This window comes from Ceratotherium simum, chromosome 17, assembly GCF_057802395.1.
Source record: "Ceratotherium simum simum isolate JZ-2026a chromosome 17, ASM5780239v1, whole genome shotgun sequence".
Lineage (NCBI taxonomy): Eukaryota > Metazoa > Chordata > Mammalia > Perissodactyla > Rhinocerotidae > Ceratotherium > Ceratotherium simum.
In genome coordinates, this window is record NC_141916.1 from 41,803,633 (window position 1) to 41,830,688 (window position 27,056).

The 27,056-nt window shown below is 35.1% G+C and overlaps 1 protein-coding gene across 3 annotated transcripts in view; it reads right to left on the reverse strand.

The window, feature by feature from the left end:
- Positions 1–27,056, reverse strand: part of PLEKHA5 (pleckstrin homology domain containing A5) — a 234,539-nt gene that overhangs the window by 85,447 nt on the left and 122,036 nt on the right. For all 3 annotated transcript variants that reach the window (XM_014791352.2, XM_087442696.1, XM_004435427.3), the window contains exons 4-6: positions 6,009–6,092; positions 5,132–5,252; positions 2,684–2,788 (exon numbers count right to left, since the gene is read on the reverse strand). In XM_014791352.2, the coding sequence (XP_014646838.1) occupies positions 2,684–2,788; positions 5,132–5,252; positions 6,009–6,092 (310 nt within the window). The remainder of the gene's footprint in view (positions 1–2,683; positions 2,789–5,131; positions 5,253–6,008; positions 6,093–27,056) is intronic.

Here is a 27,056-nt window from a genome sequence, read left to right on the forward strand (position 1 = left end):
AATTTTAGGTTAGCTTTCTAGGGACTTGTATCATATTAAGATATTCCCAAGTACACTGGTCTCTGAAGAGTAATACTGCCATGTGAAAGGAATACTATCAAAGCAATCTGCTTTCGTTTCATATTTGTACACAATTTGAAGTTCACTCTTCCGAACACATATCTGCTAGCATGAGGATAACGTACCATGAGGATAACGTACCATGTAGCAGGATAACGTACCAGGTAAACCAGAGTTAATAAATATGTTAATCTTCAACAAGGAAAAAAATATGTGAAGTGAAATTAGCCCAAAGGTAACGTGATTTAAAATGATTGTGCAAAAGGAACTTTAGCATATAAATACGTTTCATCAACACCTTTTGCTTCTTTCATATACAGTTTGGGTTTTGCTCATTCTGCAGAAAAGAGGGCTTATTTGGCAGCTCTTTCTAAGTAATTTAGTTCATGAAAACACCAAGCTCAAATAAAACTACAATTTTAATAAAAATTACCTTCCTATATGCAATAAAGCAAAACTGCAAGAGAAAATGAAACACAGACAAGAACAAAAATAAAGCAAAAGAGAGGACAGTTTATGTGTACACTGATTAACATTTCTTAATTTGTTTCTAGTTATGGCCATCATTTAATAATGACTTTAGAACTAAAAAAATTATATGAGTAAAAGTCGCTTGAAGTAAAAGATTTGTCCTTAAAATTGACAGCCAAACCAAAGAAAGAATGAAAAAAAATTAAATGGCATATAGTATCTTCAATTTCCTAATTCTTCCTTTAGTACAGATAATTTTTAAAAGTTTAGAGTTTTAAACAGCTCTGCAAATATTCTCTGTAAGTCACACACCTATTACAAAATAAACACTCACGGTAGAGAAATTGGTCAGTAACACTACAATACTAAATTAACCAACGGATCAAGAAACAAGAACAAGAATCATTTTAAAGAAGGAGTCCCATATCCTCTACTAGGGTCAATATTGCACTGAGCTATTTGGATTTATTAGAAAGACTAGTTAAAAAAAATCTTTTAGATAAGTTTAAATGTCAGATGGTTAAAATACAGTAAATGAGGGTCCGGCCCGGTGGCGCAAGCGGTTAAGTGCGCGTGCTCCACTGCGGTGGCCCGGGGTTCGCTGGTTCAGATCCCAGGCGCACACCGACGCACAGCTTGTCAGGCCATGCTGTGGCGGCGTACCATATAAAGTGGAGGAAGATGGGCATAGATGTTAGCCCACGGCCAGTCTTCCTCGGCAAAAAGAGGAGGATCGGCAGATGTTAGCTTAGGGCTGATCTTCCTCACCAAAAAAAAAAAAAAAAATATATATATATATATATATATATATATATATATATATATATAGTAAAGATCTTTTTTTTTATTTTTTATTTATTTATTCCCCCCCCCAAAGCCCCAGTAGATAGTTGTATGTCATAGCTGCACATCCTTCTAGTTGCTGTATGTGGGACACGGCCTCAGCATGGCCAGAGAAGCGGTGCACCGGTGCACGCCTGGGATCCGAACCCGGGCGGCCAGCAGTGGAGCACGCGCACTTAACCGCTAAGCCACGGGCCCAGTAAATGATCTTTAAATAAAAATTAAAAGTTGGTATCCAAGCTACATACCCAATCAACCAGTGAGAAACTGGTAAAACTAATTTGCTTGAATGACTGGGAATTCTCTGAATTTTAAGATGGTCCTCTTCCAATACATTAGTTTAGCTGCCACTCAACTTTCAGATGGAACAAAGTCTAATGAATGTTTCATAACAAATTCATTATGAATTTTAACGAATATAATTATTAGGTCATCTGAAAGCAATTACCAATATTTGACAGAATAAATTAACACCATCAACGAACTATTATTTAACTTGCTCTGCATCATCTGTATACATGTAGAATCAGAGAGACAGAACAAAGACAGATAAAGGTCTTGAATGCCGAGTACACATCTCAGTTACCTGGTCACTTATCTTAAACCCAGCTGCAAACCAGAAAGTAAACAAGAAAACATCCTCTAAGCAGTCAAAATAGATGTCATAAAGTCCAATGTACCTGCACCCTGACTAATTCCAAAACTAATGATGAATTTCCAAAAACGCTTAGTGATCAGGTTTCCCAGACAACAGAACAACATAAACCCCAGCTTATCAGGGTGCCTGAGAGGGAACCATGCTCGAGCAAAGAGACAAGCAAGAAAAGAAAAAGAAAAAATAACACAAGCACTTAAGAGAGTGGTCTTGAAGGCAGAGAAGCAAAAATCAGAAAAATCTCAAATTATGATCAGATTTCTCTATAAATTAAAGCAGAGAAATATATAATTGTACATTTCTCTAATGATTTTTAGATAAATAGAAAAATGAACCTTTTCTGTATTTTTTTTCCATTAAAAAATATTTCTGTCTGGATAATATTAGCGTGTTATTCCTAACATGTTCATACAGCATATGTTTAATTTCAAATCTAGGAACACATATACAAACACACACATAATCTCTGTCCTGAGTAACATCCATTCCCTTTCTTTCTTCACTGTCCCTCTAACATTCTTCAGTGGTAAGAGGAAGTGAAAGAATCTGGATGACTTCTCGAGAGGCCCTTCTCCATTTTATATAATTCAGCCCAAAAAGTCCCTTTTGATTCTGTCCTTTTTTCACATCAAATAGGAAAAAGAAAAAAAATACCTGTTTATAAAGCCAACCTCGTCTGACCACAGGTGCATTAGGATTCCTTTTAATTGAATTTGATCTCTTTCCAAAGTTATGAACTTTTTTTGAAGCCCGTGAAGTCTAAATAGAAAGAAGCACAACAGAAAATGTGGTATTAATACCTAGATACTTGAGTTTATTTTTCATCTTCATAATTTTAATCTCTTTTCAGGTTTCTCTGAAACTTGCAGGACTTAATCTTTTCAGATGAATCACTGCAATTCTGCTTTTGCTGGCTTAGTTGTTTCAAGTGTCAGAATTCTGCACAAAGACTTTTTCCCCTAGGTTACTACAAAAGGATCACAGGTTTTACAATCTCCCCTTTAAAATCTGGATATACAATTTTTAAAAAGGCACAATGAGTGTCTGGCAGCATTTTGTCCTACCTGCTATATAAATTGAATGAAACTTGAGTAAAATCATTAAAAAATCTTTTAAGAATAAACCAAATGACAACTTTTTTGCTTTACATTTGCATTTAATAGTGTTATTTCCAGTAAAGAAAGTTAATAGCATCAGGTCATAAGAGAAATACTCAGATATAAAATAGAAACAAACATATCAAATCAAGTCAAAACAAGAGTGGAAGGATCTGCTTAATGTCATGGAGTGTTTGCTTCTTTATGGACAACTCTGAACTTGAGTCACACCAGACAGATGGTGTTTACTCTATTCTTAGAAGTAGACATTAGGATATACAATCTTTAAAAATACTGCTATGCTTAGCATGAAGATTTATTTTGACAGGAAAGGTAGTGGTAATCAACAAACATAAAAACAAAGAAGGTGAATTTGAATTTCTCTATGAAGGTAAGAAATAGCAATTATCTCTTATTTTTCAACTTACCTAGAATTTTTGGGAATCTAGCATATTTCATGAGAATCTTGTTTTGTGAAGGTTATATTAGTACATAATAGAATTGTAGGGCCCAATATCAACATTTTTTTTAAAGTATTTGTGCTATACAACTTTTTAACCTTTACAAATCAGATAAGTAAAAAGTGGTGTCCTTTTCTGGTTTTAATTAACATTTTTCATATTACGAATGAGTTTGAGCATCTTTTTCATATACTTAAGAGTAAAATTCCATTTTCTTTTCTGGGAAGTGATTTTATAAAATTTGTCCATTTAAAAACTGGGCTGTAAGCCTTTTTTTATTGATTCATAGTACTTCTTTAATTAAAAAGGAATTATTCTTTGTTACATGAATTGCAGATATTAGGCATGCACGATAATTTTCTGTGGTTGAATTTATTATTTTCTATTTTGACTTTTGAGTTTTATGTCGTATTTAGCAAGCCCATCCGTATTCTGAGTTTGTTTTTTAAAATCTTCCATTGTGTTTTTACAGTGCTTTTAGTTTTGTTTTTAACATTTCAACACCTGATCCATCTGTGAAATTTTTGGTGTAAAATGTGAGGCACAGATTCAAATTTCTTTCCCGACAATGACTTAGGGGCCCTCAATCCACTCATCATTTTTCTAGATTTTAATTCAAACATATTGATGAAGCATTATAATGCTCAGTTATCCCACTAGGATTTTATATTATAAAAGAATTAGAAATTATTTTACATTTACTTATAATATTCTACAAAATTTCATTTTAAAAACCTTAACAGTGTATAATTGTCTATTATCCACTTCTTTACAATAACCATAATTTACTATTATAAAATATATAAATATATGTAATAATATATATTTAAATAAATAAAAGATTATTCTTTTATCATCCTTTGATTCTCTCGCTATCCATTAATCTGGAACTGAGTAGTGACTTGAAGGCAATTACAACATTATGGTTTAAAGTACAAGAAGCAATAACTACAAGTTTTTACAGACACACAAATCTAAGATCATAAATGAAACAATTAACATTTTCATTTCTGATTATAAAGAAAAACCACTCACTTCTATTTCCATATGGCTATGGTACTTTTCATATAATGGATTCTAAATACTACTTCAGAGTTGATGTTACTGGCATAGAGAGTCCCTTTAGCAGTAAGGGATTTTATATTTATTTTTAAATACTGTAAGTCTGCTCAGTGTAGGTATACTTAATAGTCAGAAATGGGATTTCTAGGCCATTATACTAATCTTCACTTTTAAAACTTAACTTGATTCAATAAACTGCCATTCTCTCACACAAACATCCATTACATTTGTAAAATTATTCAAAATCTGAACTCTACAATATTTTTAAAAATGTAAGCCATTAAATTATTAAAATATCTTACTGCTTTATATTCCAAGTCATTGCTTCTTATGTCAATTACCTTGAATGTAATTAGGTTCATGTAATAATAAAAATGAAATGATTATTTTATAATTCTAAAGTCCACTAAGAGTAATAGTGATAGATACTGACTACCAATTATATCAGTTATCAATAATTAATAGTCAGCCAAATAACTTACTCTGCCTACAGGGCTCATCGGATGCACTGCATAATCTGAGGTCATGTTGTAGTTAGAGGCTTCATTTATCATACTTATAGGTCGTTCCTTCTTTTCTTCAGACGTCATGGTTGCAACGGTTCTGAAAATATAACACGTCAGAATGCTAGAGCTTGCAGCATATGTAAACTGCTTTACACAAGTTTCCCTAGAGTTAACAATGCTGGTGCCCTACTTTTACAAAACAGATGGATACCAATTAGAGCTTAATAAGCTCTAGAGTGAGAGCTTAATATTTACAACTACTTTAAATATAACAAACACTCCTCCTAAACACAACATACGCTAATGTCATGTCTATTTTAACAAGCATTATTACAGATATTCTGCTTGGCCATCTAACTGGAAAATTAAAATTTTAATTACAAGGGTAGCTGTTCTAACATTGAAAACAACCACAATGATATCAGTAACTAATTTTTGTGAACAGATTTATAGTATATAAAATATTTTCACACATATTTCATTTGAAGCTTATAAAAATCTTGAGAAATGGTAATTACCACTAGCCCTGATTTAAGGATGAGAAAACTGAGCTCAAATTAGTTTAACAATTTGACCAAGTTTATAGTTTCTCTGCCCTCAAGAGCCTGGGCTCTTGAGCTTACTACCTGTGTTTTTTTTAAACAGCTTCTGAAATTACACTCCTCATGAAAAAAAAATTTTAAGTCATGTTTCTATACTACACATAGTAACCAGACGGCATTCTGCTATTATACTTGACTGCAAATGTCCAGATAAGAGAACTGTTCAATTGTACTGGAATAAATATGGACAATAGCAATCTCAGTGCTAACTCCATCTTGAAGGGAGGCATTCCACAAAACGCTTTACTTACTGCTCATTCACTACAAAAATACAATTGTCCTGTGATGGCTGTCCTGTGACTGGATGTTTACAGGTCACTTTCCTTTCATTATGGCTGAAAGAACAGACAAAAAAGAGAAAATATATGTACTTGTATTATCACAGATGTCTTTCTAATAATCTGACAGCAAAATAGCCATTTCTTTACTCTAAGATGAACGTTAGTAAATAAAGAAGATGAAACGCAAACCCGTGGGTGCTGAAATTTCTAAATAGATCTTTAATACTATCTACTGTGTGTACACGGGTGTGTAAATGCTACTACAGCTTTATAATACAGCTAAACTCACCCCCCAAGTCTGACTTCAATTCTTTCTTCTTACTATTTCATAAACAAAGATAAATCAATTTGGCTGCACAATCACTGTATTTCACATTTGATAAGTAAGTCCCAAAATATAAGTACGAGTACCTCCCTCCCTCCATTATTTTGTATCCCAATTTAGGCACATTACAGAGACCTAATGCCAAATTCATATATGGAAAAAAAAAAAATCTAACAGTACTGCTATATGGGCACCAGCACATTAAAAAATAGTACCACGGCAAGAGCAATCATTTGTGGTGTTCTTGTTTTGCAAAAGTATCTTTATATACATAAAGTAATGAGATTGATTTTTGTGATACTTGAAGAAAGTATGCTATAGAAAAACAGAATCTGAAGGAGAAAACAAAAATCTTAAATGAAATGTACAAACGACAACAGAAACAAAGAAAAATATAATTGTTATGTTTCTGGAAAAAAATTTGCTTTGAATTAAAGGATGACTATTTTTTTGAGAATAAGACCTTTGCCTAAGAAATACTATTCTTTCTAGGTCGAGTGACAAGATTAGGTCTCCAACTATCTTCTTGAAATGAGAGGAGAAAAGAATCCCAAATTATTTATCTGTCTAAGCCAAAAATGTTAGATGCCCAAAATAATATGCAATATACACTGACATATTAAATAATATACATTATCAGTTGTAAATTAATATTTTTTTCCCATTGGGCTACATACCATAAAGCAACCTGTAAGGAAGATCTATCATTGGTGTACCTTACCTTAGAAAATGTACTTTCATTATGGAGACAATTTTCAAGATGTTGTATTTAATTTCGCTTTGTTTATCTTAAAAGATTATTACATGTGCTCTGCATTGTGGGAAGTCTATAACCACAAACCACAAACTTTCTGGCAAACTTTAGATACTTAAGTTCCCTTTCCAAATCCTAACTCATTAATATTTTTATTGGTAACTAAGTACTCAAACCTTTATCCACAAATAAAACTAAAACCATGTAAAACAAAAGGTACAGATACAATTTTTGAAAAGTTACATAATGACTATTGTGACAGTAGAATGACTGATGGAATATAACGTGTTTCTATTACTCCTTTAGTGAATTGGTCTAATAAGCACATAGGACTACTAAATTATCAGCTTTTTGTGGTGGTTTTGTCTTTACACAAACACATTCGGTAGGTGTTCAGATTTGGTGGGTTTAGATATTTATTTGGTGTGGTATTTTCACTACATAAGAAGTATGCAAGTGACTTTTTTACCTGCTGATTTAAAAAAGTACAATAGTGGAAACCTAAGGTCTCGTGGGATACGAGTTTATGTAATAAGCAATAAATTGATAATGGATTAACTAAGAAAGTACAGTCTCTGGAGATAAGCGGAAAATCCTGAAGCACCCAAATGTGATGAACACCACGAATGTGTCGAAGTATGTAAATTCTGATGTTTTAACAGAATAAAATACTGTGGAGAGAATGGGAGTAAAGTAAACTGGTATGGATTAGACACCTTAATAATGAAAAATGGAGGATAGCATCTTTTTTTTTTTGAAAGCCTCTGCTTGGGAAGAGGCATTAAAAAGCTAGAGTTGGTTGAGTGGCAGATAGAATAGAAATACACAAATTCTTTTTGTAAAAAAATCAATATTGCAAAAACAAAGAAACAACTCCCTATATATTGCATTATTTCCCTGTGCTATGTCATTTTGTCTGGGAGAACCACAGTAGACTCTAATCCTAATATTCTAGAAGCTTTAAATTATAACAACATAGCTCTGCAATGGTTATCAGGCTAAGAGACCACTCTGACCGCCTGAACACTAAATGGATTTGAGTACCCATCAGACAAGGACGCAGGGCAACAGGGATATTTAAATAATGAATGATTAAAATGGAGGCCAAACATTCTTTTCTCCAAAAATGTCCATTAAATCGACACTTTAATCATCCAAGCATTTTTAAGATCACAATGTCTTAAAGTAAAACTAACTAAATAAAAATCTTAGTATTCCATCTTAGTTAAGAGACCAGTAAACTGAACCCAATATGATATATGAATATATTTATGTTTTTCTTTTACTTCTTCAAAGTATCTAATGTGCTTTCTTTTATTTAATGTCATATTAAATTGACATAAAAATTCTTATAAAATCTACAAGGACTCTCCAACACAAAAGTCTTTTGCTATTTTTTAATGAAAGAAATAACCTTTCCCAGTACATATGCCTAATTATAACATAAAATAAACCAAGAAGTCCTCTCAAATGTTTGTTTATTCATTTGTTCTGACAATACTCCTAAAATCTGGCTCTTTGTTACCAATTTAAAAAAAAACATATGTGCATTTTTAAAACGTTAAATTCCAAAATCTGTACAATGATGTATTTTAAATTATAGTAACTCAAGCTCCAGACCAGCAACCACAAATGCTCTGCAGTAAATTACAGTCACTCAAGATTACTAGAGGTTTCTATATAATTCAAATTCAGAAGATTGAGATGTTACAGGCAATTAAAAAACTGTCATCGCCTATAAAACAATATACTTATCAAACAAAAATCAGAGTAATATTTTCTAATCATTTCATCAAAAATGAATTAAAATAAATTAAAAGTATGACAAACTAAAATATCAATTCCAGTCTTAACTCTTTAAACGTGGTAATTTTCCACTACCTGATAGGATTTGTCAATCCTCACCGCTCTAAATGTATATATGCTTTAAATTTCTTTTTAAATTTCAAAATCATTCCTTCTCATTATGTTGGCATTTACACTTCGTCTTTATACTAATGTTGTATTTTTAAGTACTGTAATGGTAAAGGATAAACATAATTTCCAAATCATTCACAGAAACTGAAAATATGAGTTAAATAAATACTGAGGGCCAATAAACAAAAGCAATGTAAATGAAATCCAAATGAGTCTTAAAAAAAATTTCCACAAAGCCATCTCTGTTAATGTATAGAATTCTTTTAATACATAATACATTAGTTCTTTAATACATATAGCAACTGGGCCCTGCGGGAGGTGGCTAGCCCACTGGTAAGTATCAAGTCATGACCACTGTCCTCGGCACAAGGAGTGACTGCTCAGGACCATGAGAGAGGACAGAGAAGACAATGATTCCCAGCCTTTCCTCAATTCTACCAAAGTTTGTTCCCTGCATTATTTACAAAGCATATGTTTTCATTGACCCTTGTCATCCTTTTCGTAGTCCACAATTTAAAAAAATTTTTTGAAGGGTCTCAAAATTCAGATCAAGAGTACCATCAGCTCTGCTATAATGCTTGTGTAGAAGTGTGTTCCACTGCGATTCGTACATTAGGGAACAATTTGAGCATCACATGAGCTCCGTATTTGTTTATGCATGATCTTGTCTGTGGGAAACTCCCAGTGAACACAGAAAACTGCACCCAACAGAATTCCAGCCACATAGGAGTATACAAATCGTTCACTGCACAACCTCGGCATCTACCAGCTACTTCAGTTCATTGCCTGTTTAATGCCTACTTCCAACACTCCCAATAACTCACAACCCTTCCAATGTCCATTTCCACAAGCAAACTGCAGGACTTTTTCAAGGCAAAGAGTATTTGTCGTATTTTTGTATTTCCGAACCATGTAACGTGTAAAACTGTGTAACCACTTTTATTAGGCTCCTATCTTTATTTTTGTGTTACTAATGAAGTTTCTGAGTGGTGTGCTCCTAAACCCATTTTTTACAAAAGCCCCATGCTTTTCATCGCCCAATTTTGCATAGTGAGGTGATTTTTAGGAATATTCGTGTTGTGTTACAGCAAAACTGACAATACTTCTAAATTATGAACATACCTTAATGCCACTAAAAATGCATTTGAAGCTTTGATAGACAAGGTGTCCTTTTTAAAATCCTTGCCAGAGATTTTACGCTCTTCATGAATGAAAAGAAAAAACTGGAAAGATATGGCTTTATATAAACTTGTGTTTCTAGAGAAATTCTTGTAAGAGAGAAAATTCAGGTCTTGATATAAAACATACTACGGTCACAGAACAAACTAATTCGCACCTTGTCTCTGAACTCACTCTGGCATATCAAGGAGTCCAAACTTTACTAAATATGATGCCAGGTGTTCACCTACTCTTACTTCCAGTTTTCTGTCTGTGGTATTTTAATGTGTAGGTTTAGACCAGTGGTTCTCAACTGGGAGTGATTTTACCTCCTAGGGGACATCTGGAAATGTCTGGTAATATTTTTGATGTCACAACTGGGAAGTTGCTGCCGGTGTGCAGTGGGTAGAGACGAGGATGCAGCTAAACATCTTCCAATGCACAGAAAAGCTTTGAAAGAAGTATCCTGCTCAAACCGTCAATAGTGCTGAGGTTGGAAACCCTGTACTAGACTATCACAGCTCTCTAACAATTAACTCTAACAAATAAGCCACATTTACTATTTCTCATTGTGTACTCCTGTATTTCTCTAGAGACAACAGAGGCAGCAGGAAATAATGGCAGTTGAGAGCACAGGTTCTGGAATCAGACCACCTAAGTTTGAATCCCAGCTCCTCCACTTACTAGCTGGGTGATCTTACTCAAGTTACTTTACCTCTTTCTCCGGGCCTCAGTTTCCTCAATTTAATAACAGTAGCTATGTTACAGGTCATCACTTCATTTTTCTCAGAATTGTTCTAGGTACTGGGGATAGCACGAACAAGACAAAAAAATCTTTGCCCTCAGGGAACCTACTTTCTAATGGTGATATTTATGAGGATTAAAAGAGTGAACAGTATCATCATGGCCCAGAACATAATAAGCCCTCGATAATTGTTATTTATTTTCATTATGAACTATAAGACTTTCAGCATATGTCATTGCCATTAGATTACTGTTCAGTCAACTGTTTAAATTAAAACAGTTTAAATTAGCACTACCCAAATAACATTAAAGCTCATATTCCACTACTCAGTTTTCACTGTAAAAGAATAAAGTTGTGATCTCTCTTGGCTTTCATGCTTCTGGTAAAGCATGCCCCTAATGTGTCAAAAAGATAGAGGAGAAAAGTAACTCTACTATAAAATTCCAGGGAAAGATTAGCTGTGTTTTTATGCTAGCAAAAGCAGTATGCGAGAAAGTTCTTAAATAGTGACAAACAACACTTAAAAAAAAAAAGGACTCAGCTATTCCAGAGAGTTCAGGAGTGCGGGAAATAGGTCATGTTCACTAGCTCAATCTGAGGTTCATGCTGTACCAGAGGCTCAGATAAAAGTATTGAATCAGTGCCATGTTTAGAAAAAGATATCAAGAAATTGACAAAAAACAACACAAATTCCTTGTTCTTTGGCATTATGCCCTCTTGACTATTTATTCGCAGACATTTAATCATTTACTATAATTAGAAGATCAAATGAAAGACCTGCTTATTTAAAGCCTCTGTGGAACTATTTCATTCAATAATAATTTGGTTTTAAAGGATCCTAAGATGAATAAATCACTGTAGGTATAAAATGGTATGCATTTCCATCAAATTATATAACTAACAAATTAAAAATGACATGTCTACAGGAGAGAGAATAGAAATTCCTTAGTCTACCCACTTCCTCTTCAAAACTTATATATTTGTGAACCAGATAATGAATGATGTAGGTAACTATACCGAAAACCTGGGCTAAGCTGTGCTACGTTTAAGCAGTTCTAAGCTTTCTGGCAGCCTACATAAAAAGGGAAAGATGATGCACTACATAGCTCCTAGAACCTATTTATGGAAACAGAGCCATTTATTGGGTCTGAATCAACTCTAAGTGAAGATGCTTTTATATCACGAATAGCTTATGTATGGCTGTATGGCAGTGCTCTGAAGATAGGGGAAGCTTGAATCTGTATCGCTTTCCAGGGTCACTGGAGTAAGACATTTTTGTGTTCAGTTCCCATTGCTACAGTCTTCCCTCAGCAGGAGACTTATAAAGGAGGATGCCAATGAGACCCCTCCAGAAAGGAACCCCCCTCCACACACACACATTAAATAGATGCATAAAATGCACAAAATGCACATTTGAAGCATAAACCCCAATAGAATTATGGGTTTAGAAAGAGAGAGGAAAAAAAAAAAGATTTGTTTGCCAATACAGTGTTTTAAAAATCTAGTAGAAAAATAATAAAAGTCAGTAAAACTAAAGGAACTATTTCATTCTTAATGGAGCCTTATTTCAAACTATACAAGGAAAAAAATGAAAGTATTCAACACAATTAACTACAGACTGACAAATGAAATCTGGTTTTAAAACTCCTCCTATCCAACATAAGGCCAAAACTATGCAACCACTTTGTTGAGTGCAAATATAAATCTTATATCCGATACTTACATATAGGTGAAATACTCTCCTAAGAAGTTCTTTAAAATAGCAGGATTTGTTTGATGAATATAGTACTGAGTACTAGATTAAACAATTAAAATTAAAAATTAGAGCAATGCTACATAATCAGTACATATTATATTCTTTGAACCAAGTATGGAAAGGAGCTATTCCTGATATAAAATTAAGAACATTTATGATTTCAAGGACATATAATTATTCACAATTGAGAAACATGGTAGCAATGATTGGCTTGTCCTATGGCACCCTCACAGTCACAGACTGGCTGCTGTAGTCCTGCAGACCTCAAAGTCCAGAGGTGAAAGGAAAGTTTCTCTTTATGTATCCCTTTTCAAGATGTTTCCCAAAAGCTCCCTGGCCATCCCCATCTAGAATCTCATTAGACAGATATATGAGAGTCTAGGCCTAATTCAATCAATGGTAAGTGAACTTACACCAATCAAGATCCACAACTTTGTCTGCAGCCCACTTAGAGGGAAGTGAATAAAATGAGGTTATATTACAACAGCAAGGAAGGAGGAGAAGGGAAAGGCTATTAGCTAAGGAACTATCTCATTTTTCTTAGAGAAAGCAACTCACATATGTTCCAAAGAAAATACCTGCAGTAACATGTTCAAAACTAGATTTCTCTGTTCTATCTGGTAAAAGAGGAAAACGGTTTTTGCCAATTTCTTCCTTTGGGAAGTTTTCAGAAGGTAAAGAGGGTGATTTACTTGAACTTATTTCCACTCTCAGAAATTCTTTTTAATGTTTTGGCCAATTAATGACTGTCCTGGCTACTGCGTAGTATTACAGTTCTCTCCTGTGAGAGTACTTATTTGTTTGTGTGTGTGTGTATGTGTTATTTTAAACACCTTTATTTCATGGGTAACTCCAGTGACTGCTTTAACACAAAATCCATTCTGTTTTTTAATTTAAGAAATAAACATTGAAATTGCTATTAATATATTGTCAACAAGAGCCAATATAATTATTCTGAGTGGTATGTCAGACAAAGCATGCTTTATTAGGTGTAACTGTGGCAGTAAGGTTGAAAATTTATCCACTATACACACAAATATATATATTTTAGAAAACTCTGTCCCACAGAAGAGATTCTGGTTGTCTCCTATTAAACTCAAATGCAGACCTATTTGTATGATTTGCTCTGATCATATATTTTCCTTACGGGAAAGAATGAAGGATGTAATTTAGTTTAAGAACAATAGGATATCATAGTGGTTTGGCAATTCTTCTGGCAATCTTGGTAACGAAGCCAGTATCATGACTTAGACTTTTACAAGGGCTCAACCCCCAAAAGCTGCCAGATATCCATAACGTTGTTAGACTGGAACAAGGCAAAGAGGTCTGGAAACCATGGAAGTTACTGTATTTCTCAAATTTAGGTAGAAAACTATACAGCAAACAGCTCAGATACGTACTTACAACTCTTGTTTTCGGTATCCTTCTACTCAAACCAAAAAGAGTATTCTACATTTTCAGTTTGGTCTTAGTTTCATTACACTATCAGACAGTTATGTTCTCCAGCTTGTTTTAAAATCGAAGAGCTTTTATCAAGAGAAGTCATAAAGCCTTATCACTTTGAGACTCAGTCTGAAATCAGGTTTAAAAAGCATATTTGTAGCAGTGACTTAGTTATTAAATTTGTTATTTTATTTATTAGTTACTAAATCAATTCATTCCATGGTGGTCCAAAGTAATTTTTTTTTTTTTTTTCCTGCCCTGCCTCTAAGGTCTCATTATTTCCTTTAAAAAATCTTCAGAGCCTTATAATTTTTTAAAAATTTCGTTATGTAATACTTAATACATAAAAGGATATATGTTCTGTATATGTAAATTTAAAGACCCATTAACCCACCTCCACCCCACCCCCAACTTAGAAACTAGAATATTCCACACAAAGCCACTGTGGGCATTTCTTTGAGCCCCACTCTCAAAGGCCCAACCATAGAAGCAACCACTATCCTGATATTTGTGCTTAAAATTCCCTTCATTTTTAACCTAGTTTTACTAGATAGTTATGAACCCATGAATTAGATATATTGTTAGTTTCCCTCCACCATTTTATTATGAAAACTATCAAACATACAGAAAAGATGCAAGGATTTTACAGAGAAAAACCCTCACTCCCACCATCTAGATCCTACAATAAACATTTTGCTGTATTTGCTCTATCTTAGAACTATCCAACCAGCCATCCTTCTACGCATACATTGATCCATTTTATTTTCTGTTGCATTTCAAAGTAAGTTGTAGATATTACTACACTTCTTCAGGCATGAGTTCAACATTTGTTTGCAGTTTTTGGTTTTTTTACGAAGTAATTTTTAAAATATTGTTAAATAGAAAGTTCATTCATGTTTTATATGGATAACTATTTTAATTTTTTTTCATTTTAATAAATAGGAAGAAAATGTTATGTTGAAATCTGACTACCACAATGACTATTTCTGTAATTTATTTTTAAACTGAAAACATGCTGGCATGGAAAATTGTGCCTACAATTAAAGGCAATGTTTTAAGAACAAAAGAAAAACACTAAAAGCGCCCTGCCTTTTCTTGAGAGAAACTAAATTCTTGAGCCTTAGTTATGTGAAGAAATAACCACTAAGTTAGCAATCTGAAAGATTGTAATTTTTTTTTGCAAAACATGAAAAGTATATATTTCCTTTCCCCACATTTAGTTCTAAATGCCATTTGCCTTTAACTTACAACTAACTGTTTCCAGACATCCTGCCCAAACCTCAGTGATTCATTTACCCACCAACTACAAATCTCCTTGAGGTCTTAACCCTTTATTTTCTACCCTTTCTCCTCTCAGCATTTAGAAAACGGATAATCTCGATTTCTTGGGAGAAAAGGAAGAATTCATCAGGTGTGAGCGACTCCCAGGATATAAATGAATCTTTAATATAATATATATTAAAACCATCACCTTAACAATCATTACCACTTGAGCGTCACACAGTGCTGCTCACACACTCAGCTGTCACGTACTGTACTTGAAACTTGACAAACAGTCCTCACACAGACCCTCTGAGGTATAGTATCTTCACTTTACAAATGAGTAAACTGAGGCTCACAGCATTTACAAAGTTGTCAGAAGTCTGCGGCGACATGGCGAGGAAGAGGTGCCCCCAAAGCCCCAGCCGCGTCCTTTCCAGATCCCCACCTTTCAACAGCTGCTGCTTCCCTGACTCTTATCACAGCCAATGAGACTTTTCAGTTCTGCCCTACATCTTCTCCCACGTTTCTGCTTGATGGTACTCAAAGCAAACAAAACGCTCTACTTTCCTGAGCTGTCCTTCCCCTCTTCCGTGACCATGAACAAGCAGCCTCCATCCCTGCTCCTCTTCGAGCATCACCCCAAGACCACTGCTGTCTGAAGCACAGTAATGAAACCTCTCTTGATTCCAATGTAATTTTAAACCCATTATCTCTTTCCCATCTTCCTTTTCTCTAAGTCTTCACAATCATGTTCCACTCTTAGTCAGATGCTTAGGCAAAATGATACAACATATTTATAAATGTTACCTCACATTTCCCTGATTGTAGGTACCAAAGAATTTAAGTACAAATAATAACAATTATAACACATGGGTTTTAGAAAAGCAACCAACAGGAACTGAAAATCTTGCTTTTCCCAGTAGGAAAACACGAGCATGATGCGACGCTGCCAGTACTAAGCTGAAAGCATTATTATAGACTAGGAACAATAAAGACAAAAATGAAACACCCAAAATATGAGGCTTACATACAAATTCATCTGTTTTAGTTTTTGGTTATTTACCGACAATTTCTAAATCATCTTTTGAAAAAACCCCTCATAAATAAAACCAACATGTACATTTAGAATCTACGAAATAAACATTTTTAAATAGATTTCAAATAATTTTGGAAGTAACACAAGAATAATTCAATTAATACCATGCTAGTTTGGAACAAAATGTATTTATCACATTAATAACTGCTACCTATGCTGAGTGTCATGGCATGGTGACATTTTAGATCCCTTGATAAATTACATTATAAGCAAAAAATGCCTAAAATAATTTAGATAATTCTTTCACTTGTAAGTCATCTGAGTGATTCTTAACCGAAGAAGCTTTTAAATGGGAAGGTTAAATGCACTTTATGGTTAAAACAGAAATATGATTTTTAGAATGCACATACTAATCAAACAAAGCAACTTTCTGTCAAGCATTCAAGAATCAGGCGACATTTCTAGTTGCCACCCAGAAATCACACTGTGAGAGTAGACAGCTAATGAATTAACATCTCTATCACTGGCTTAGTTCAGGTTCTCTGTCCACAAGACTCTGTTAACAGCATCCTAATCCACGTCATCCTAACAGGCTTTCTCCCATTTAGACCATCCTCCTCACTGAGCCTTAACTTCCTTCTTAAAATGGAAACCACAACCAAAACAACAATAACAAAAAACCCTACCCCGTAGGGCTTTTTTTTTGGTGAGGAAGATTAGCCCTGGGCTGACATCTGTGCCCATCTTCCTCTATTTTTTATATGTGGGACGCCCGCTACAGCATGGCTTGATAAGCGGTGCGTTGGTCTGCGCCCAGGACCCGAACCCGGGAACCTGGGCCGCCGAAGTAGAGTGCGCGAACTTAACCACTACGTCACCAGGCCCACCCCTCCCCATAGGGCTTTTGAAAGCATAGAGTAGCTGGTAGCACCAAGGTATATTGCCTGGAGTTAATAAAGCCCTCACCGAATATTAAACCTGAAAGTGCTAGCAGAGTTAGATTTCTTGAAGTAAAATTACGTCACTTCCTTGCTTTAAAAAGTTGCTGTCTCTCTGTTCTCTCTTTATTGGGAAGTATAATGGTTTGTAAATAATCCTAATTTAATAAATGAGGAACCTGACCATTTGATCTAAGGTTAAAGTTTGCTGTTGAATAATCTATGTAAAAAGCACTTGTAAAACCACATAAAGGATCACAGGGCATATTTTAGTGGTTTTAAAAAATACCTATTTGAAAAATTACAGTCACCTGTATAAAAAATATTATTATGAAAGTCTAATGGAGTTTTTAAATAAAACTAAGCAGAACCCCAACTCAGCAACATGTCAGTGGCCAGAAATATTCTTCCTGGCATTTAAAAGCAATAATGTGGAATTTAAAAATATATATAACCTAGAATTTCATTAATTCAGACAACTCTACTACTCCCTAATGAATACATGCATCAAATGCAAGTTTATTATACTATTGGGAAGGAAGCAAACAACAAATGAGAAAAAATTTAAGCACTGTTTCTTCTGTGTGTGGTCATATACTACTTTAAAAAGTTAATTCTAAGCTACACATAAATAACCACAGAATTTCAAAAAAGATCCAATTATTTTATTGTAGATGTAACATTCTTTCCAATTTAGTCAAATTGACAGAATAAATGGCTCAATTCAAATAGAAAAAAATCGGTAATCATTTAATTTTACTCTTCTTCATTGCACAGTATTTAATCATTTTAACACTACATGAGCTTCATCTAAACAATTACTTCAAGAACAAAAAGGTAGTTACTAATAAGTCAAATGATACCTCTATGAAACAAAAAGATCTTGTAAAAATGGTAGACTTGCTTTCAAAATGGCTATATAGTAGTGTAACTTAAATACTTTCATTGATTTGACATGAGATAGGCACTGGTGACAAAGCCTCAATAACATTATAAAGAAACAAACCGGAAGAGGACTATAACCATAAAGGAAATACAAAGGGAAAACAGATTAGGGATTGATCTTGCGTAGAAAGGGGAACAGCAGGGAAGATACCACAGCACAGAAGTGGCTGCCATTTGAATCCCGCCTCTTAGGATCAGCAGGAGAAGTCAGATCCGGCTGGCGTTTAGCACAGACGGAAGAGAGGGGGCACAGAAATAGGGTAGAAAATCTAGGCTTTGAGTAACAATATATTTATGTATATAAAATCCATCACATAAGTTTTGAAGTAATGTATTTGCTTTACTCCTAGGTTGTCACTTGAATTTCAAATAATATATTTTGTATAACTCTGAGAAGGTCCAAATAGTAACGCACTTATGTGACGCACACAGCACTTAATTGAGACTCAGTTTAGTCAACAAATCATTATCCCCAAGCACTGAGAAATTTCTCACTTACAGATGAGGCAGGAGTGGGATAGAAATCTGACCCAGAATAGCAGAGTAAGGCCCACTTCCTACAGCAGAGACACAGAGGCAGTGGAGAGGAGAGTGGAAAGGACATCCAATGGTCACTGCAGGACACTGTGAGGGCACTACTGTGCTCCAAGAGACACATTTCCTCCTAACAGAGTTCAAGGCCGTGGCACGCTATTAGTTGGTTAGATAACTAGCAGGTATTCCCCATCACAATGAAGATGGAATCTCTCCTACACAAGGATCAAGATATTATCATTCATTTAACTTGCTTAATCAATTCATTTATTCATTCTCAAATATTTTTTAAGCATCTAATATGCACAATGTTTTGTAGTGTCCACCACTAGGAAACAAAAATACAGTTCAAGATATAAGAGGCTTAAAGAATACTATCCCATCTGAGTTTACTAAGCTAAATTTCAAACTTGAAGAATAGCACAATTATCCTATCCCATCAGGCTTCAGTACTGGTGGAAAAGCTTCCTCAAAGCATACCTTATTCATCAGAAAACAGACCAGTACTTTATTCTCTACTGCTTTAGACTCGAGTACAAAACTTCTATGACAATTTCAGGTTACCCTCCCACCCCCATAGCTCTGCTCATCACCCCTTTCATTTTTTTTTTTTGCCAGATTTAATTTCCTGTTCATACAAAAAAGTTTAAGTAGCTTCTCCTCACTTGAACTTTAGTAGCATTTAGGCCAATGACCTCTGATGTCATAATGCCTCAAAAACATCTTTGTTTAAAATGTATACTGAATATATTCCAATTCATTGTTAATACAGTCACTTAACTGATTAAGTTTAAAATACAGGCTATTTTAAAACCATGTTAAAATATTTTAAGTGGATTCAGAACAACTTTTAAAGGGAATAAAAATATTCATGAGTTCTTCATATACTTAAAATTTCTAGCTTTGGGCACAATTAAGCTTTCTGCAACGTAAGGGGAAAATTGTGGGTCTTGAATTAAGGCCGTCAAGTCAAATAAAATGAACTTGAAACCTTACTTCTATATTTCCATGCTTCTAAATATAGACGTATAATGTACTAGAGGTCATAATACGAGGCAGTTATTACTAATTTCTCAAATTTGGTATCTTTGCACATTCACATATAAAAAGCTGATTTAGATAATTTCCTTTAAATATCTATCTTATTCACATAAAAGATATGATAACAAGTCTTATTCTTTAATTGCTTTGGAAAATTGATGTGAAAATATTTAACATATTTATTAACAATTTCCATATTGCCTTTTCCTCCACTAGACTTAAAAAGGAGAAAGTGCTTGTTCTTTAAAAGTTTGCTTGAAAATTCCTCTAAAAGACCTTGAAATCACAAGGCTGCTACTGAATCTGCATGAAAAGAATTATGCCAGACAAGGCAAAATGTAAAAGACTTTAAAGGCTTCAGTTTGTACCATATATATAGTATGAAACAAAAATAATATCATTTATCCACTCAAAACAGAGAAAAAAGTTATAAGCAAACAGCTACATACTTTCCAAACAACTAAATAAATTTACATAGTGCACTTCAAACAGACGAGAATTAATGCTATTAAGAAATAAACCTTTAAAGACATGTTGCCTAGCCTTCACAACCAATGGCAGCAGTAACATTCTTAATTTCTTTAAATCCCAAAATATTGTCTAAAATAATCTTTCCTGTCATTAGATTGCTCTTAAATTTTAGGTTAATGAGGATTCCTATCTTGAATCACATCACTGAAACAGCCCAAATAAATAAAGAATTAAATAAATGTCAGCAGCTTTAACCAACTGTTAGTATAGATTATTAGTATTAACATACTTTTAAATAAAAGCATTATGTAATGAATATTGTTAGCATCTCCACAGGAACTTCTGAGAATTATCCATTCAGTTTTCTTCAAGAAAAAAAAAAAAATCAAGCTTCTCCTCTGAATGAGTTAAAAAATAAACAAGATAAATTAAAAGTTTTAAATGAAAATCGTTAGGTTTTAAGCAATTTGCAACTACTATGCATTTATGTAGCCTACAGTTAAGGAGAGTAAGAGGAAGATTATATCTTAAAATGCCCAAATCAATTGAAAAGCGACGATGTATTTTACATTTCTACAATAATACAATACTCCAGTTATAGAAACATTTATGATACGTAAATCCTTTGCACTAGGCACTGGGCCTGGCACTTGGGCTACAAAGATTATTTATCACAGGATCATTAACTGAGAAAAAAGCACTACTGCTCATTTAGCCATTAGCTAATTATTATTAATAGATAAAAGTAACTAGAATTACTCACCAGCCTTCATCAAAATCACATTCATAAACAGACACTGAACTAGAGGCAAAGAGGATACCGGAATAAAAAAAGACTCAATTCCTTTGTCTCTGAGCTGCTCTCAATGAGCACTGTGGGGACTGAGCACAAGGCAGTGCACCAGGGCCGCCAGGCTGGCTTGCCACTCTGCAAGTCTGACACCAGTCTGACGTCACACACTAACATGTCACTGCAGCGGCAAATTGAGGCAGTTTCTCCAGGAAGAATTTGTTGTGATTATGCATGCCTTCCAGCCATAAGAGCAAAATATGATTTCAGCTCCCTTAAGGGTGGCATACAGCAGAGGGTAACATACCAGCATATATGGTTGTGAACAGCTCTGCAAGAAAATGTTCGGTGAGAAATTTTAAATAACCTCAGCTCTAAATAAATAGATAGTTCCGGTTAAAACTGTAAGCATGCCGAATTAACGACTCCTTTAAAAACATTTTTGTTGTTGTTGTTTTCAAAGGTGACATATACTTATTTCAAGAATTTAACCAAGAAAAGGTATAAAGAGAGCTAAAATGGCCTGGAGTTCTGCCACCCAGAAATGAAAATAGGTGCTCGGATTTACTGATCACTTAACTAAGTCAAGCACGTTACGAACTCAGCCGAGCCTTATAACCCAATGATAGAGGTCTGTAATTATGTATCTTCCTTTTACTGAAGAAACTGAGGCACAGAGTAGTTAGGACACATATGCCCATGATCACAAAGCTAGTAAGTGATTGAGCAGGATTCAGACCTAGGGAGGGTGTCTCCAGTGCCCTCACACTGATCACTAAGCTCTACTATCTAGCAGTAAAGATAACAGCTGTTAACATTCTGGTGAATATCCTTTCAGACCACAGTTTGTATATGTAAACATACGTTTATTCAGTATAAAGAAATCAAATTATACATGTTGTTTTACGACCTGCTTTTTTCATTCAACAATGTGCTGTGGAGAGCTTTCCATGTCAGTAACTATATTCCTAACTTTTCCTTATTTGATGGCTGTCCATCACAACTATTTAGACATGATTCCTGCTGGATACTTTATTTTTAATTTTTTTTTATTATCAACAATACTTCATTTATATCACTGTCCAAATATCTTTGTGCTTTTCTGTGTTTGGCTGCGTACAATAATTCTTAGAAGTCGGACGGATCGGTCAAAGCGTGTGCCTGTTTTCAACATTTACATGCTTTGTCCTCCAAAAAGAGGGAACAATTTATATGCGTACCTCAGTGCATTAGGTTTCTTCTTTCCCCACAAGCTCAGTATTGACAATTATTTTTCTTCTTTGCAAATTTAACAGGAAATACATGCCATCACACAGTTCTAATTGTGTGTGTATGTGTTCTAACTGCAAGTGAGGTTAAGCTTTTCTTCACATGCCTGTTCAGAGAAGGCAGTCCAGCCTAACGGTCACAAGCATGGACGCTCTGGAATCAGACCACCAGAGTTCAAGCCCAGCTTTTCTTCTCAAAAGTTCCCTGACCACAGGCAAGTTCCTTAGCCTCTCCATGCCTCAACTTCCTTATATGGAAAATAAAGACAACAACTTAATCCTCATGGGATTTTTGTGAGAATTATATGAGAAAAACCACAGAAGCAAATGGAACAGTGCCTACCACATAATAAGTGTTTAATTAAACGTTAACTCATATTTAATGGCTGACTGTATTTCTTTGGCATTTCATGCCCTTCACCCAAAATGGTGATTCTTCACAGGGTACGGACAAAGCATTTTACAAAATATATTATAAATGTCTCGTTAGAATGCTAACGACATAAAAATGTTCAGAAACCTCAATGTGAGTTGCCTTACAACTATATCTAGCGTGTAACATAAATGGTGCTAAAACACTCCTTTCATATGAAACTGCTGTAACAAAAATTAAAAATAGCATCTCAAGTTGAGAAAACAAAATTGTTTCATCATGTGGTTTGAAATATAGAGAAGCAAGCCAACACTGCTTGCTATAACTAGAACGGTCTGCATATGTCTGAGAAAAGTAGTGATTCATGATCTTTCTCGTTTTTTATCAAAGTGAAGGTTTTACGGGTCTCAATTAGGTACAGTTTAAACTTCTCACACTAAAAAAGAAAACAAAACTCATTCTTGAAAACATCAAAAAGAAGTCAACAAAATAACTTCTTCCACAGTTCTAAAAGCAAAGGACAGCTTCTTTTCACCGACATACATCATAACAACCTATAAACAGAATATATGAAGGTTAAAATGTAATAAGTTTATTATCCCTACTCCCAAACCAATTTGACCTTTTATTATATAATAAAGTCTTCAACTGCTCTTACCATCAGAATAGTTATAACAAAACACCTAAGAAGGAAGTTTTATATTACTCTAGCAGATCTGGTTTAGGCGTATTCATTGTTGTATATACTATAAAATTATCCCACCTGAAGGCAGACATTTCTGTAATAAAACTGCAGCATAATATGTTTGCAGCATCACACGGTGGCATGGTGGTTCTGCATAGGGCTGCCAGGAGAAAAACAATAATAATGAAGCAGCAGAGATCTGTCCAGGGACTCTGGAAGATTACCAGGAATACTGAGAACTAACACGTCGACCAAGTGTCTGGTTTATGAAGTTTCCAGCACCCTGCACTATTTCTCTAGGACCTGCAAGGCTCAGGACCCTTCATCACCCACCTACCCACTCACCGATTACAGAAGGACTTCCACAGGGACAACACTGTGGTCGGGCAGTGGACATAAAGAGGGAATAAGATAAGGTCGCTCCTCTCAAGGCCATCACAGACTGGAACTGACAGTTTAATTGGGAAGAGAGAGCTGTAAACAGATCATTATAACATAACCTGATTTGCAGAGCACAGAAGAGGAAGTGGCTAAATGCCTGAGGGAATCTGGAAGAGGCTTAACAAAGTAAATGACAGCTGACCTGACTATTTCAAGATGAGATTTCAGTTCGAGGTAGCAGTAGTTATAAAAGCACAAGTTTAAGATGCCATCTAAATTTTACACCTACAAAGGGTGCCCGATTAACAGAGAAACTATTCATTTTAGGAAAAAAATGCATACCAATAGGGCAATTCTCACGAGTGCCTCATAAGATTCTGCCCAGCTTTTCCCAAATGTCAGTGATGGTTTGTTTAGCCTTCTCAATTCTGCCCAAACCACATTTTAGGAAGGAAGCTGAGGTAGACTGTGGATGCATGCCCCACTACTTTGTCAGAGCTAATAAACTTTAAATCAGTAGGGAATCCTAAATCTCAATTAATCCTGATTCTCTTTTCATGTATCTCTATGCTATAGGGCAGGAACCACGCTTCATTAAAAAGCCAAAGAAAAAAGTCCAGTGAGGGCCTTCAAGGTATTTGCCACCAAATAATGTGTTTCGATGCATTCTTTAGGCATGTCTGTGATAATGACTGAGGATTCAGTTGTGATAACTATCATTTTTCAGTTCTTATTGTTACTTCACTTCTCAGTGGCACTGAAAACTCTTGACAACTCACTTCTTGAAAATACCACCCTCGACCCTGACTTATGTGAGCTGGTCCCCCAGTGTTCACTTTGCAAAACAGGCTTTAGTCCTAATGACTCAACCCAGCACCCAACGATTTGTCTACATAATTTGGTGCCAATTTATTCATCGCTAACACCCAAAGTAGAAGTTCTTCTAAGGGGTAAGAAACAGATCTGCCAACCTTTTTCCCATACAGTCTACACTGCACAACATGAAGCACTCAAATGTTTCATCAGTTGATTACTGATTTTTATCTCCCAAGGCATTTAATGCAAATCTTTTGGATCAGAAAAATACTAGTACAATGAGAACACGAGTGTATATTTCCAACATGTGTTTTTTCCACCACCACCAAGAAATTAACTCAATTCTGACACCACCTACCTGGAGATAGCACAAGAACCCACAGGTTAAGGGCTCAGTCCCATAAGACTGCCCCCACTTCAGATATGAATCGGAAGTCCAGCTTGTCACCTGTGCTCCTGAGCCTCTGGCTATAAAATGGAGGTTCCCACGACTTCCTCCTTGGGTGTGATTAATTTGCTAGAGGGGCTTGGAGAACTCAGAGAAACATTTAGTATATTTACCAATTTATTATTAAGAATATTATATAGGATAAAAATGAAGAGCCAGATGGAGAGGTACATAGGGCAGGGCCCAGAAGGGTCCGGACTGCAGGAGCTTCTGTCCTCAGTGAACTGGGATGTGCCACCCCCCGGGCAAGTAGATACATTCACCAACTGGCAGCTCATCAAATCTTGTTGTTCAAGAGTTTGTTTTTTTTTTTAATTGATGTTTTAATAGTTTATAACATTGTGAAACTTTGGGTTGTGCATTTTTGTTTGTCCATCACCATATATACGTCTCCCTTCATCCCTTGTGCCTACTCCCTACCCTCATTGCCCCTGGTAACCACAATACAGTTTTCTCTGTCCACGTGTTGGCTTATATTCCACATACGAGTGAGATCATACAGTGTTTATCTTTCTCTTTCTGGCTTATTTCACTTAACATAATACCCTCCAGGCCCATCCATGTTGTTGCAAATGGGAAAATTTTGTCTTTTTTATGGCTGAGTAGTATTCCATTGTATATATATACGCCATCTTCTTGATCCAATCATCAGTTGAGGGACACTTAGGTTGCTTCCACTTCTTGGCTATGGTGAATAATGCTGCAATGAACACAGGGGTGCATAAGCCTCTTTGGATTGTTGATTTCAGGTTCGTTTGGATAGATTCCCAGTAGTGGGATAGCTGGATCATAGGCTATTTCTATTTTTAATTCTTTGAAGAATCTCCATACTGTTTTCCATAGAGGGGGCACCAGTTTGCATGCCCACCAGCTGTGTATGAGGGTTTCTGTTTCTCCACATCCTCTCCAACATTTGTTGTCTTTTGTCTTGGTGATTATAGCCATTCTAATGGGCGTGAGGTGATATCTTAGTGTTGTTTTGATTTGCACTTCCCTGATGATTAGTGATGTTGAACATCTTTTCATGTGCCTATTGGCCATCTGTATATCTTCTTTGGAGAAGTGTCTGTTCATTTCCTCTGCCCATTTTTTGATCGGGTTGTTTTTTTTGTTGTTGATCAGTTGTGTGAGTTCTTTATATATTATGGAGATTAACCCCTTGTCAGATATACGTTTTGCAAGTATTTTCTCCCAGCTGGTGGGTTGTCTGTTCATCTTGATTCTGGTTTCGTTTGTCTTGTAGAAGCTCTTTAATCTGATAAAGTCCCACTTGCTTATTTTTTCTTTAGTTTCCCTAGTCTGGGTAGGCACGTCATCCAAAAAGATTCCTTTATGACCAATGTCAAATAGTGTGTTGCCTATATTTTCCTCTATGAGTTTTATAGTTTCAGGTTTCACTTTCAGGTCTTTGATCCATTTTGAGTTAATTTTTGTGAATGGCGATAGCAGATGGTCCACTTTCATTCTTTTGCATGTGGCTGTCCAACATGCACCACCATTTATTGAAGAGACTTTCCTTTCTCCATTGTATGTTCTTAGCTCTTTTGTCGAAAACTACCTTTCCGTATATGTGTGGTTTTACTTCTGGGCTTTCAATTCTGTTCCATTGATCTGTGTATCTGGTTTTGTACCAGTACCATGCTGTTTTGATTACTATTGCTTTGCAGTATGTTTTGAAGTTAGGGATTGTGATGCCTCCAGCTTTGTTCCTTTTTCTTAGGATTGCTTGAGCTATTCGGGGTCTTTTGTTGCCCCATTTGAATTTTAGTATTCTTTTTTCTATTTCCGTGAAGAATGTCATTGGGATTCTGATTGGGATTGCATTGAATCTGTATAGATTGTTTTAGGTAATATAGACATTTTAACTATGTTTATTCTTCCAATCCATGTGCATGGGATATCTTTCCATTTCTTTATGTCATCGTCGATTT